The following is a 13262-nucleotide window of genomic DNA, read 5'->3' as shown; positions in this document are numbered from 1 at the left end:
AGCACACAGCGGGTGGGACGGGGTCTGTGACACTGACAGGGAGCAGACCCACGGACATAGACACAGCTGCAGGCAGCACAGGTATGGGCAGGAAGAGTTAACTGCTACCAGAAATGATGGACATGGGATTTAGGAACCTCTTTCACATCCTCTCGACTGCAGACACATTTCCCAGTGCAACCCCCTTGTCTTCTCCCCAGCAGAGCCTCTGCCCCAAAGCCATGGGGTCCAGGTCATGAGTCCCCACCTCAGCAGCTGGACCTCCAGGTGAAGGGTTCCTGGGACGTGATACACAAAAAAGGTGCTAAAAGTACTTGCTCTACAGTGTCATTAAGTGAGTGGGAGCAGCACAGCCGGGTAAGGAGAAGGTTCCACAGCATGCCCGTCTGCCTTTCTGTCCTTGCTTTATTTTCTGGTAGCACTGCAGTGTCCTTCCCTGTTTCTCCACCTGTCCATGCTGCTCTTGTTCTCGGCGGTTGGGGTGGGAGTGTGGTTCAGTTTTTGGTCTGACACCTACACAGGGGCATTTCCCCCAGAGCTGTGTTCATGGAAACTAGATTCCTAAACTACATTTTAAACTGTGATGAACTGTTTTCCTCACTTGGAAGAAAGAGAGAATGAACAGAAACATCCCTCCATCAGGGAGGGGGTTTTCCATGAGAAACAGCCTGTTTATTTTCCTCAGAGAAGTCTCCCCTAACTTGTCGCTGTCCTTTCCTCCTTGCACAGGTCCTCATGCCCACAGGCAGCAAATGTCCAACAGCAGCTCCATCACCCAGTTCCTCCTCCTGCCGTTCACAGACACACGGGAGCTGCAGCTCTTGCACTTCTGGCTCTTCCTGGGCATCTACCTGGCTGCCCTCCTGGGCAACGGCCTCATCATCACCACCATAGCCTGGGACCAGCACCTCCACACCCCCATGTACTTCTTCCTGCTCAACCTCGCCCTCCTCGACCTGGGCTTCATCTCCACCATTCTCCCCAAATCCATGGCCAACTCTCTTTGGGATTCCAGGGTCATTTCCTTTGCAGGATGTGCTGCACAACTCTTTCTCTTTGTCTTTTTAGCTTCTGCAGAATTTTACCTTCTCACTATCATGTCCTACGACCGCTACATTGCCATCTGCAAACCCCTGCACTACGGGACCCTCCTGGGCAGCAGAGCTTGTGTCCACATGGCAGCAGCTGCCTGGGCCACTGGGTTTCTCAGTGGTCTGCTGCACACGGCCAATACATTTTCACTACCACTGTGCAAGGGCAATGCTGTGGACCAGTTCTTCTGTGAAATCACCTCAATCATAAAGCTCTCCTGCTCATGGTTCTACCTCAGGGAAGTCAGGCTTCTGTTGGTTAGTGTATTAGTAACATTTGTCTGTTTTGTTTTCATCATACTGTCCTATGTGCAGATCTTCAGGGCCGTGCTGAGGATCCCCTCTGAGCAGGGACGGCACAAAGCCTTTTCCACCTGCCTCCCTCACCTGGCCATGGTCTCCCTGTTTATCAGTACAGGTTCCTTTGCCTATCTGAAACCCCCCTCCATCTCCTCCCCATCCCTGGATCTGGTGGTGTCTGTTCTGTACTCGGTGGTGCCTCCAGCAGTGAACCCCCTCATCTACAGCATGAGGAACCAGGAGCTCAAGGATGCCCTGAGGAAACAGATGACTGGATTATTTCTGAAGCTATAAACTGGCTCTGTCTTGTTCTATATAAGTGTTATAGTCTAACTCATTGCAGATTCATCCTGTCTGCAGTATTTTTTGTTTCTCCTTTTGTTTGTTTAGTATGAAAATATTTTAATTCCCTTTGCAATTCGCTGCTTGCTTTTCTTTTCTCACTGAGTGGCTGTGTCAGTGAGGAATTCATGTTTTCTGTGTTCAAGTAAAATAAACGACCTTCAACAATTTTTTTTCTACTGGCATCTTAACTTCAAGACCTTTCTGGAGCTGCAGGGACAGTTCCCGTGTGAATGGGTGGAAGGGAAAAGAGCTCTCTCATGGCAGTAGAGCCAGGGAGAACCAGTACTTGGCCTTCCAGAGCTGTTCTGGTTCCACTCCCACACTCTCCTTCTCACCCCTTGTGTTGGTGCAAGGCCTGAGTGCTCTGGCAGCTTGGTCCCCGTCCTGCTGTGTGTCAGTGCTGTGAGTGCAGGCAGGGACAGGCAATGGGCACTGCTGTGACAGAGCTGGCCTCACAACAGCCTTTCCAGATAGAAAGGTGATTTCCTATGGACAGGGATTCAAGGTTTAGGTCTTCTTACAAAGGTTCTCTCAAGAACATGCCCAAGAAAGTGACCCACATATGAAACACCACTGTTCAGCTGATCAGTGTGTGTGTGCAGGGCTGGCACACAGCAGTGTCCTCTCACAGCCAGGCCTCCTGCCAGAGACCTGCAGGACCAGCAGAGCAGGGACTGGGCTGTGCCCCTGTGCACTGGACACACCACAGCATCTGCCCCAGGGCATCGTCATGGTCTGGCCCCGCACTACCAGCCCTGGCCTCTCTCCCCAGCTCACAGACATTGCTCTTCCCTCCATGGATGGACACTGAATGAGTAGGTCAGAAATCCATGTCTGCATTGCAGAGATGAGATGTGAGCATGCACATCATGTACGAGAGGTGAGATGAATCCAGGTGAACACTAACGACAGCAGCTATTCCTGGGGGTTCCATGAAGGCCTGTGGCACAGACTGTGTCTCAAGGTCACTTCACATTGGGAGTAACAGCCCAGGGGAAACAACCCACTGGGATCTTCTTCCTTGAACTGATGTCCCCGTGTCCATTCCTCATGATGTAGGACACCTCAGATGAGTGCAGAGCAGGTGGCACAGCACAGGGCTGAGGTTTCTCACATCCCTTTGGAGTGGCAACAGGAGGCCAGAAAGAAACTGAGACTACGGCCTTTATGTGCAAAAGGGTCAGACTCTGTCTGTGAGCATCCCTGGGTGCAGAAGGAGTCCTGAGACCAACTCAGATATGGATGCCTGTTGGAACCGTGGCATTTCTGTGTGTGATTCCAGGAACAAACCTCAGTGGCCCAGTGAGATTCATCTCAGCTGCTGGGACAGGCTCATTTCAAGTGCTCTGTCACCCTTGCCCATGATTCTGGATTGTGCTACCAAGAGTGACAGCAGAATCAGAGAAGTTCTGAGGTCCTCAGGAAAGGAAGATGTCAAACCCATCTTCAAGAAGGGCCGGAAGGAGAATTTGAAGAATGAAGGGGTGGCCAGCATACCTCTGTCCCTGGGAAAGGGATAGGACATGTCTTCCTGCACCAGTTTCCAGGAACCTGAAGGACAAGGAAGGGATTGCTGAACAGAAATGAGCGAAAAACCCCATGAGTCCCAAGAAATGCTCTGGACCCATTCCAGAGCTTTAGACCCCCAGGAAAGAGCTCAGTGACAGTGCAGCCCATCCAGCTGCATCTGTGTCCCTCACTGAGCAGCACAACCAGTGTGCAGTCACCCCATGGTTCTGCAGCCAACCTGCTCTGCAGAGCATCACTGCCGGTTTGGGGCACTGTGGGGAGAACAGGATGGGACTAGGAGCACCAGAGCAGATCAGAAGAGGAATGGGGGAGGTCAGACAGGAGCTGACCTGGGCTGGAAATGGCCTTGGAGAGAAAAATGCTGGTGTTCAGCTGCCCCATGATTATACCTAGAGTTTAGGGTGCAGGGCCAGAAATCCTTGCTGCCCTGGTGCTTCACCAGGCCTGGGAAGTAGCTGGAGAAGGATTGGTGTCCCCCACTTGCCATCCCTTAGTGCATCATCCCTCATGAAGGGTGGCATGGAAAGCAAGTCTGAGACCCTGCGTCAGGACTTGCACTGCAGAAAGTATTCACCCAGAAGCCACATCATTTTGCTCTGGTATTTCAGTCCTGGTGCTCATCACATGTTCTTAAGACAAACTTATGCATCCCTCTTGTCAACCTTACCCCAAAAGTCACCCCTAGACAAGGCTCCTGAGCTGGGGCTGAGCTGGAGAACTGGGGTCCAGCTGTGACCAGAGAAAGGACAAGGCCTGTCCTGGGTCCCCTAAAGGGCTGGCAGCCTCTGTGGCCTCCACCAGAAAAGGCAGCATATAGGAAACTGTAGACCATCCCCAAGCCCTTTGGAGGCCCTTAGGAAGAGTTCCTCTCTCCAAATATTCAGCACAGCTTGTTGCTGCACAAACAACCAGGAGAAGCTCCCCAGATCCCTCATTCCAGTCCCCATCTCCTCCACCTCATACAGGAAGTGCTCTCCCCCTTGTCACTGAGGTGGTTCCAGGGACCCAAGAGACACCTGTGGGGAGGAGATGTTGGGTAGGGATATAGTGTCCTTCAGTCCTCATGGTACCTCCTGCTGGGCTTTGTGCCACTACTCACAACCCTCTGAGCCTGGATGTTCAGCCAGTTCTCAGTGGTGCTAAACAGGAATATACCCATGAGCACTTTGGGCTGCACTGGGAGGGTCGTGGCCACCCAGACAAGGGCAGTTATTGTCCATCGTGACTCAGCACTCGTGTGGTCACATCTGGAGGGGTGTGTCCCAGTGTGAGGTTCCCCATTCTGGAGGAACAGGGAGGAGCTGTCGTGTGGCCAGAGAAAGTCTGGGTCATGTGTGGAGATGCTGAGAGACCCAAACTTCTTTAGCCTGGTGAAGAGGAGGCTGAGGAAACGTGCTGGTTTTACTGAAATTGAGTTAATTTCCTTCATGCATTTTGAACCTTTCTCCTTCACAGCCAGTACAGTCTTTTGTTTAGATTTACTACGAGAACAGTGAGATAACGCTGTTTCTTCCCTGGGATGGAGTTAATTCTGTCTTTTAGCAGCTTCACAGTGTTTGCCATTTGCTATGAAAGGAATGTCAGAACTCACTGAGATCTCGGCTGTTGTCAGGGAAACCAAGGACTTCTTTGGCCATCCAGTTGGGGATGCAAATTGGCAGGAGGGGACACAGACAGGACAGCACCTGGATTGACATGCAGGCTGATCAATGAAATATTCCCTATGATTAGCATCATACTCATTCTAAAGCTGGAGCCAGCTTTTAGGGCTTGTTACATCCGTTACTTTGGGTATTACAGCTGGTTTGGTCGTTCCATTCAGAAGTTTCATTCTGTCATGAGTTCAATGTTAGTTCAGCCTTTTGCCATTTTGCCATAGTGCAGTTGGCCTTTGCACCTTTTTACCTGTTGCCCTTTTGCTTTCTCTTGTAGTTCAGGACCAAGTGTTCCTATTTTCTTAATTTAATTTATCTATTTCTATTTAATTTACCTGGACTATTGTCAGTGAAACCAAGGACTTCTTTAGAGTCCAGCTGCAGGTGCGAATTGACAGGAGGGGGCACAGACAGGGCAGCACCTTGATTGACATCCAGGTCAATCAATGAGCTCTTCTCTACCATTAGTGTCATGCTTGGTATAAAGCTGGAGATGTCTTTTCCAGCCAGTTACTCTTGGTTTGCTGGCTACTTTGGTTGACTCTGTTTGGAAGTTCCATTCTATTGGGAGTTCAGTGTTAGTGCAGTTTTATGATGTTTTCCTGATTCTCATTTGGCCCTTGGGCCTCTCTGCCTTTTGCACTTTTACTTTCTCTTGCTGGGATCAGCTGTTCAGGACCAGGGTGCTCTCTTCTTTGGGGCTGCCTGCTCAGCACAACTGGAGTTATGTGGGGGATTGCACTGAGTATCATATATTTTACTTTATGTGTATTTTAGTATAAGCATATTAGAAGTAGCAGTGTATTATTTTCATTGTCTTATTATATTTTTTTATAAACTCACAGGTTTCTCTCTTCCCTTTCATTTCTCTCTCTTATCCCACTTGAGGACTGGGAGCAGGATGTGAGCAGCTCTCATGGTCTTAGTTGGTGGCTGTGATAAAATCATGACAAGAAAAGGTAGTAGTAGCTTCAGAAATGTTGAAAATCACTTTCCAAGATGATGGCACTTTTTCTTTTTAGTAGATGGAAACAGCATGAGAAAGGAAAAGCATCAGAAACTGCAGCTCTGGAGGTCCAGAGTGGAGCTCAGGATAAAGAAATGTCATTCTGAGCACATGGCTGTGGTCATTGAGATGGACTCTGGATCAGCCATGGCTTTGTGTTTCAAGGAACAGCTGGTGAGGATGGAGAGACAGCAGCACAGATGGGGACACACTAGGGTGAGAACAAGGTGGGGAAGCACATGGGGTGTCTGCAGCCTGTGGGGAAACAGCCACAGGCCTGGGACAGTGCAGGATGGACCATGGTGGAGATGGCCAAGGGCACTGGCAAGGCTGGATGTCCCTGAAAGAGCCAAGGTCTTCATCCTCTTGGCTTTGGCTTGTGTCCCAAGGCCTAAGAGGAGACACATGGTTGTCATGGCCATGGCACCCCATTGCCTCCTTGCACCCCCAGGGAGTGTCACACCATTGTCCTGCACTGGGCATCGCACTCCCCATATCCCCAGGAAGAGTCCTGAGCCACACGTGGGGGACAGGATCTCCCTTCCTAGAGGCAGGGGCTCAAGGCTTGGCCATTGTCCTTCATGAAACAAACCAAGGGTTTTCTCAGCATCAGAGCTGCTGCTCTTTGCCTTTGCCTGATGCAATCACAGCCTTCAATTATCACAGTATCACAGCATCACAGTATGTTTGGGATTGGAAGGGACCTCAAAAGATCATCTAGTCCAATCCCCCTGCTGGAGCAGGAACGCCTAGGTGAGGTCGCACAGGAATGTGTCCAGGCGGGTTTGAATGTCTCCAGGGAAGGAGACTCCACAACCTCCCTGGGTAGCCTGTTCCAGTGCTCTGTTACCCTCACTGAGAAGAAGTTCTTTCTCAAATTTAAGTGGAACCTCTTGTGTTCCAGCTTGATCCCATTGCCCCTTGTCCTATCATTGTTTGCCACTGAGAAGAGCCTGGCTCCATCCTCATGGCACTCACCCTTTATATATTTATAAACATTAATAAGGTCACCCCTCAGTCTCCTCTTCTCCAAACTAAAGAGCCCCAGCTCCCTCAGCCTTTCTTCATAAGGGAGATGCTCCACTCCCTTAATCATCTTTGTTGCCCTACGCTGGACCCTCTCCAGCAGTTCCCTGTCCTTCTTGAACTGAGGGGCCCAGAACTGGACACAATATTCCAGATAGGGTCTCACCAGGGTGGAGTAGAGGGGAAGGAGGACCTCTCTCGATCTACTGACCACCCCCCTTGTAATACACCCAAGGATGCCATTGGCCTTCCTGGCCACAAGGGCACAGTGCTGGCTCATGGTCATCCTGTTGTCCACCAGGACCCCCAGGTCCCTTTCCCCTACACTGCTCTCTAATAGGTCATGCCCCAACCTATACTGGAACTTGGGATTGTTCCTGCCCAGATGCAGGACTCTACACTTTCCCTTGTTAAATTCCATCAGGTTATCCCCCGCCCAACTCTCCAGCCTGTCCAGGTCCCGCTGGATGGCAGCACAGCCTTCTGGCGTGTCAGCCACTCCTCCCAGCTTAGTGTCATCAGCAAACTTGCTGATAGTACACTCAATTCCCTCGTCTAAATCATTAATGAATATATTGAATAATATTGGCCCCAGTACTGACCCCTGAGGCACTCCACTAGATACTGGCCTCCAACTGGACTCCGCACCATTGACCACCACTCTCTGGCTTCTCTCTTTAAGCCAGTTTGCAACCCACCTCACTACTCTATTGTCTAGACCACACCTCCTCAATTTAGCTGTGAGGATGCTGTGAGGGACTGTGTCAAAGGCTTTACTGAAGTCAAGGTAGACCACATCCACCGCTCTGCCATCATCCATCCACCTTGGTACATTCTCATAAAAGGCTATGAGGTTGGTCAAGCATGACTTCCCCTTGGTAAAGCCATGCTGACTGCCCCTAATGACCCTCTTATCCTTGATGTGCCTTGAGATAACACCAAGGATAAGCTGTTCCATTACTTTCCCAGGGACAGAGGTGAGGCTGACCGGTCTATAATTACCCGGGTCCTCCTTCTTGCCCTTTTTGAAGACTGCAGTGACATTTGCTTTCCTCCAATCCTCGGGCACCTCTCCCGTTTCCCAAGACTTGGCAAAAATGACGGATAGCGGTCTAGCAATGACTTCAGCCAGCTCCCTCAGCACCCGCGGATGCATCCCATCTGGACCCATGGATTTATGGACGTCCAGACTACTTAATTGTTCCCTAACCCAGTCCTCATCGACTAAAGCAAACTCCTCCATTAACCTGGCTTCATCCGGGGTCTCAGGGGTACAGGGTTCCCCAGGACAGCCTCCAGCGGAGTAGACAGAGACAAAGGCGGCATTCAGCAATTCTGCCTTCTCTGTGTCTTCTGCCACCAGGACACCCACCTCATTCATCAGTGGGCCTACATTGCCTCTGGTATTAGTTTTATCTGCTATGTATTTGAAAAAGTTCTTCTTGCTGTCCTTGACCCCTCTCGCCAGCTGTAATTCTAAGGAGGCCTTGGCTACCCTAGCTGCCCTCCTGCATCCTCTAACAGCAGCCTTATATTCCTCCCAAGTGGCCAACCCCTGCTTCCATGACCTGTAAACTTGCCTCTTCTGCTTGAGCATACCCAACAGATCCCTATTCAACCACGCAGGCCTTCTGGCTCCCTTCCTCGACTTCCTACGTGTGGGGATGCTCTGATCCTGAGCGTGGAAGAAGCAATCTCTGAATGCAATCCAGCTCTCTTGGGCCCCTTTTCCTTCAAGCAGTCTTGCCCATGGGATTTCCCCCAGCAATTGCTTGAAAAGGCTGAAGTCAGCCCTGCTAAAGTCCAGGGTTGCAATTCTACTTGCTATTCTGTTCCTGCCACACGAGATGCTGAACTCCACCATCTCGTGGTCACTGCAACCCAGGCAGCCCTCGACCTTTACTGCTTCGACCAGACCCTCTTTGTTAGTGAGGATGAGATCCAGCAGTGCACCTCTCCTGGTCGGCTCCTCCACCATCTGCATGAGGAAGTTATCATCAATGCACTGGAGGAACCTCCTGGACTGTGGCTGGCTGGCTGAATGGTCCTTCCAGCAAACATCAGGGAAGTTAAAATCCCCCACAACAACCAGGGCCTGTGACTGTGAGGCCACTCTCAGCTGCGCATAGAAGGCCTCATCAACTTCTTCAGTCTGATCTGGTGGCCTGTAATAGACACCTACAACCGTATCACCCCTGCCAGCCTGCCCCTTGATCCTGACCCATACAGTCTCAACTCGTTCCTCATCCGCTCCTGGGCAGAATTTAGTACATTGCAGTTGCTCTCTCACATAGAGAGCAGCTCTACCACCACGCCTGGTTGACCTGTGTTTCCTGCTGTCAGAATGTCTCACAGCCCCCACTGAGGAGGGCAAGGGGCTGGGAGATGGGAGCACGTTTCAGTTTCCAGATCACAAGACAGAGCCCAAACCATCCTGCCCTTGAAATCTGGCATCCAATTCCTTGAGCTGCACAGCTGGTGGGCCTTCTGTGGACAATCATGTTAAAAAGCATCCTTCAAGTGTTTGTGTAATACGTCTAGGAATGTCAGTTTTTAAAGAAAAATAAAAGTTTACCAGGCTAATATTTAAATATCTGTAAAATAGTACTCTGTATCTGTGATAGCCCCTCTGGCAATGACAATTAAATAGATATTTGCACTATAAGGCATGATACCCCATCCAAAAGAACACATCTACGTGGATCAGATGAAGGGTGGTCTGGCAAACGTCACCCTTTGTGTCCCCAGGTGCACGGACACTGCTCATGTGCCTCTGCAGAGAGTGGCAGTAGCTGGGTCCCCTTCTCGGGACAGACTCCTTCCAGGAGAGACACAGAAACAGGGGTAAGTCATCAGGTCTTTAGGGCATTTCACTCTACATCAGTTTTGACACATTGGGTGCTGTCCTGTGACTGCCCTTTCTGCACAAATGATCATAAAAACACAACCACTTAGTAAGACATGGTAATAAAGGGGATGTTATGAACAAGAAAGCTCACCATGAACTCTGGAGAGAGCGAGGAAGTTTATAACAAGCACCAGGAAGAACCAAGAAGCTTGAGGCCTCTTCTGAAGAGCGGGAGGCCCTGAGCAGCCGTGCTTGGCTATGTGTAGGTGTGGGAGAGGGTCAGGGCATGTCAGGGAGAAGCAGTGAGATGGCTGATGGCTTTAGTGAACCCTTCCAGCCATGTCTGAGCCCAGAAATGGAAAGCAGTTGATGTCTGCAGGTGGAGGAGGAACAGGAGGAAGAATTTCCTGGGAATATGGAAGGAAGAAAGGCCTCTCTTGGGCTAATCATGTATGGCAGTGACATATGCATCCTGTGGGCATGGCTGTGTCTGGGAGGTGGGGAATGGCTGCTGCTGGGGTGCCTGTGCTCAGTCATGGCCCATGAGCTGACCCTGCTCTGCTCCTCTCTTACACTGCCCACACTTGGATGGTCCTCAGGAATCATCCATGAGCCTGGTGGATCCATGAACCTCCTGGAGTGATGGGTATGGATCCAAATAGAGGATTCAAGCAAGTTTGGGACTGGGACATTGAGGTGATTGGTGACCATTGCCAGGTGTATCAAAGAAGGTGGATGAGTTGTGAGGAATTCACAGGCATTTCCAGCTCCACAGAAAACCAGAGCCTTGCAGTTAAAGCAACAGCACTTGACATAAAACCCACCGGAAAACACAAAACACTCACACTGACAACAGGAAAAGCCTTGAAAAACATTTGAGAAAAAATTACCAGGGAAGGGCTCAACCATTCTGGTGACAAACAAGCATCAAGGGCTGACATGGCATCAGAGCCACCTCCACATGGCCCTCACCACCTGTAACCAGTGTCTCCAAGTCTTTCCTTCACCAGCCTCCAGGGACAGGGACCTGCACTGGTTGTTTCCTTCACAGCTGTGTCAGTGATGGCCCTTCATGGGGTCCCAAACACCCTCAGAAACCTGGGGTTTGCTTCTGCCTTTCACTTCATCAGAGGTTTGTTCATTCTCTCAGTATCTGCAGTTCAGGATCATGGCAGCAGAGGGCTCATTAACATTGAAAATACTCTTACAAGCCAAGGCTCTGTGCATCATTTTCCTATAGGCTTCAAGTCTTGTGTGGATGATGAGAGAGATTTCAGGAACAGGCAAGCAGAGAGCATTTCCACAAGAAACAGCAATAAAGCCAAATTTCTTCTATTTCCTTCCCTGCTCTCTCTTCCCTCCCTTTCCAGAACAGTTGGCATCGACAGCTTCCTGTTCATATTAATGTGGAGCGTCTCAGGATAAGACTGAATGTATTGGAAAAGTGGGTGTCTAAATCACCATGTGAGTGAGGAGATAGGCCAGGACACCTCAAGAGGAATCACACAACTCCGGACCAATACGTGGAAGTTCTTGGGAACCTCATGTGCCACAGCACAGTGATACTTGTGTTCAGGGAGCTGGTCAAGTGACCCAACTCCTGTTCTGTAATGGTGTCTGAGTTTGCTCAGGTCAGCCCTGACTTGAGCCCCATCCACTGCTGGTGTTCTCCAGACTCCTGCCTTCAGGAACAAAGTCCCAGGAGACCTTTCTGGTGAAGATGGAGGCAAAGAAGCCATGAAGACCCTCAGTCCTGTCTGATTCTACTCTTAAGAAGTGCAGCAGCAGGCCCACAATCGCCCTCTCTATTTAACTGCAAATGAAGCTATATCAGCTCATCTTGCTGCCCTCAGCCTCCCCGCAGGTATCAAATCCAGGGCAGCTTTGGCATCATCCCCACATCCATGAACAAGCTTTCTAAATTCCTCCTTTGCAGCTTCCCCTGCTTCCACCTCCTGTGTGCTGCCTTTTTGCTCTGGAGCTCCAACAGTTCAAATGGGCAGCCTCACGAGATAAATGCTTCTTTTCATGGGAACTCAGAGAGATCATTCTTGTGCTTAGGAGCAGGCTGTCCTGTAAGGCTGATCAGATTTCCTGAGCTCCTTCACACTTCAGACCTACTTCTATGTCCCCACCTCTATCGGCCGCTGTCCACGGTATGTGAAAGTCTGGAGTCCACCAGCCTGAGCTCTGCTGCTGGCCTTCCTCCCTCCCCTCTGGTGCCTGGGACCCCACTGTTTCCTGGTCGCAACAGCCAAGGTGGACACTGATGTTCACATCTCTCACCAGCTCTTCTTTGTTTCCCACTTCCAGATCCAGGTGCGAATCACCTTTGTTGCTCACCAAGCAGACATGTTAAGAAGTTGTCACAAGATCCTCTGGACTGTTGGCACCTGCCACTTTGCCAGGCCAGTGAATGTCAGGGCAATTACAGTTCCCCATAGGAAACTGCTCATTGACTGGTGACTTCTTCAGGTTGCTGACAGAAGATCTTTTCCATGATCCAGTAGTTTGCAAAACCCAACGCGCTGTCACCCTGTACTGGGTTTACATGGCAAAGTCTTGGAACTGGGGGTGAGTGTGGTTGTGCTACAGTTGTCACCTCTCTGAGAAGACAACAGGTGTTCGACTGACATCAGACAGCTGATTTCAGCTGGCTCCAAATGGACCCACTCCTTGCCAAATCTGAGCCACTCAGTGATGCTGGCAGCACCTCTGGGATATTGTATTTGAGAAAAGGTAAAAAACGCTGCACAACAGCAAGTGGGAGAGAGGAGGGAGGAGATGTGAAAGAAAAGTACTGCAGACACCAAGGTCATATCACATAGGACCCAAGCAGATCCCTCAGCAGGCCAAAGCTTGCTCTCCTGAAATCCTGCTCTTTGCCTTGTTATCATCTCCTAGGAGCCTCAGCTTCACTTTCAGATCCCTGACTGTTCCATCCTGATCAACTCTTCCTGGTTTGTAAGTGTGAAGTCCCACAGGACACCTCACCCCACTGACTTCTCAGTCACCCGTGTCAGGAAGATGTTGTCAATGAGCTCCAGCCCCTCCTGGATGGCTGGTTCCTTGCAGATATTGGGATATCTCAGGTCTGCCACGAGGACACCGCCCTGGAAACATGAGGTTTCTTTCATTTGTCTGAAGGAGGCCTCATCTAATTCCTCTGCCTCATCAGTGAGTCTGTAGCTGATGTCCAGTCACCACAACATTGCCCATGTTGTTCTGCCCTCTCTTGCTGACTCCTCAACCTTCAGCTGACATTGTCTGTCCCCAGGCAGAGCTCCACACATTCCTGCTGCTTTTCCACATGAAGAAAAACTACCCCTTTGAATCCAGACCTCTGGTATTATAAGTACCAGACCCCCAATAGCCCACACTTTCTCCAGGAGATGGTGTTTGTAGTGCCCTGTAGCTCCTTATCCTGTTGTCTTGGGAGAGACACCCTAATCAGGTTAAAC

General features: G+C 50.3%; 1 protein-coding gene across 1 annotated transcript; it reads left to right on the top strand.

Annotated features, from left to right (window-relative positions):
• The first annotated feature begins 656 nt into the window (after positions 1-656).
• Positions 657-1685, top strand: LOC136105199 (olfactory receptor 14J1-like). The gene has a single exon (XM_065844828.1). The coding sequence runs from the start codon at positions 657-659 to the stop codon at positions 1683-1685; it is 1029 nt and encodes a 342-aa protein (XP_065700900.1).
• The last annotated feature ends 11577 nt before the right edge of the window (positions 1686-13262 follow it).

This window comes from Patagioenas fasciata, chromosome 9 (genome assembly GCF_037038585.1).
Source record: "Patagioenas fasciata isolate bPatFas1 chromosome 9, bPatFas1.hap1, whole genome shotgun sequence".
Classification (NCBI taxonomy): Eukaryota; Metazoa; Chordata; class Aves; order Columbiformes; family Columbidae; genus Patagioenas; species Patagioenas fasciata.
Note: the sequence above shows the minus strand (reverse complement) of the source record. Positions and strands in the feature narration are given on the sequence as shown.

What these genes read in the sequence shown, in the direction of transcription:
- LOC136105199 (XM_065844828.1), top strand. Translation starts at nt 657, where the DNA reads ATGAGAAACAGCCTGTTTATTTTCCTCAGAGAAGTCTCCCCTAACTTG.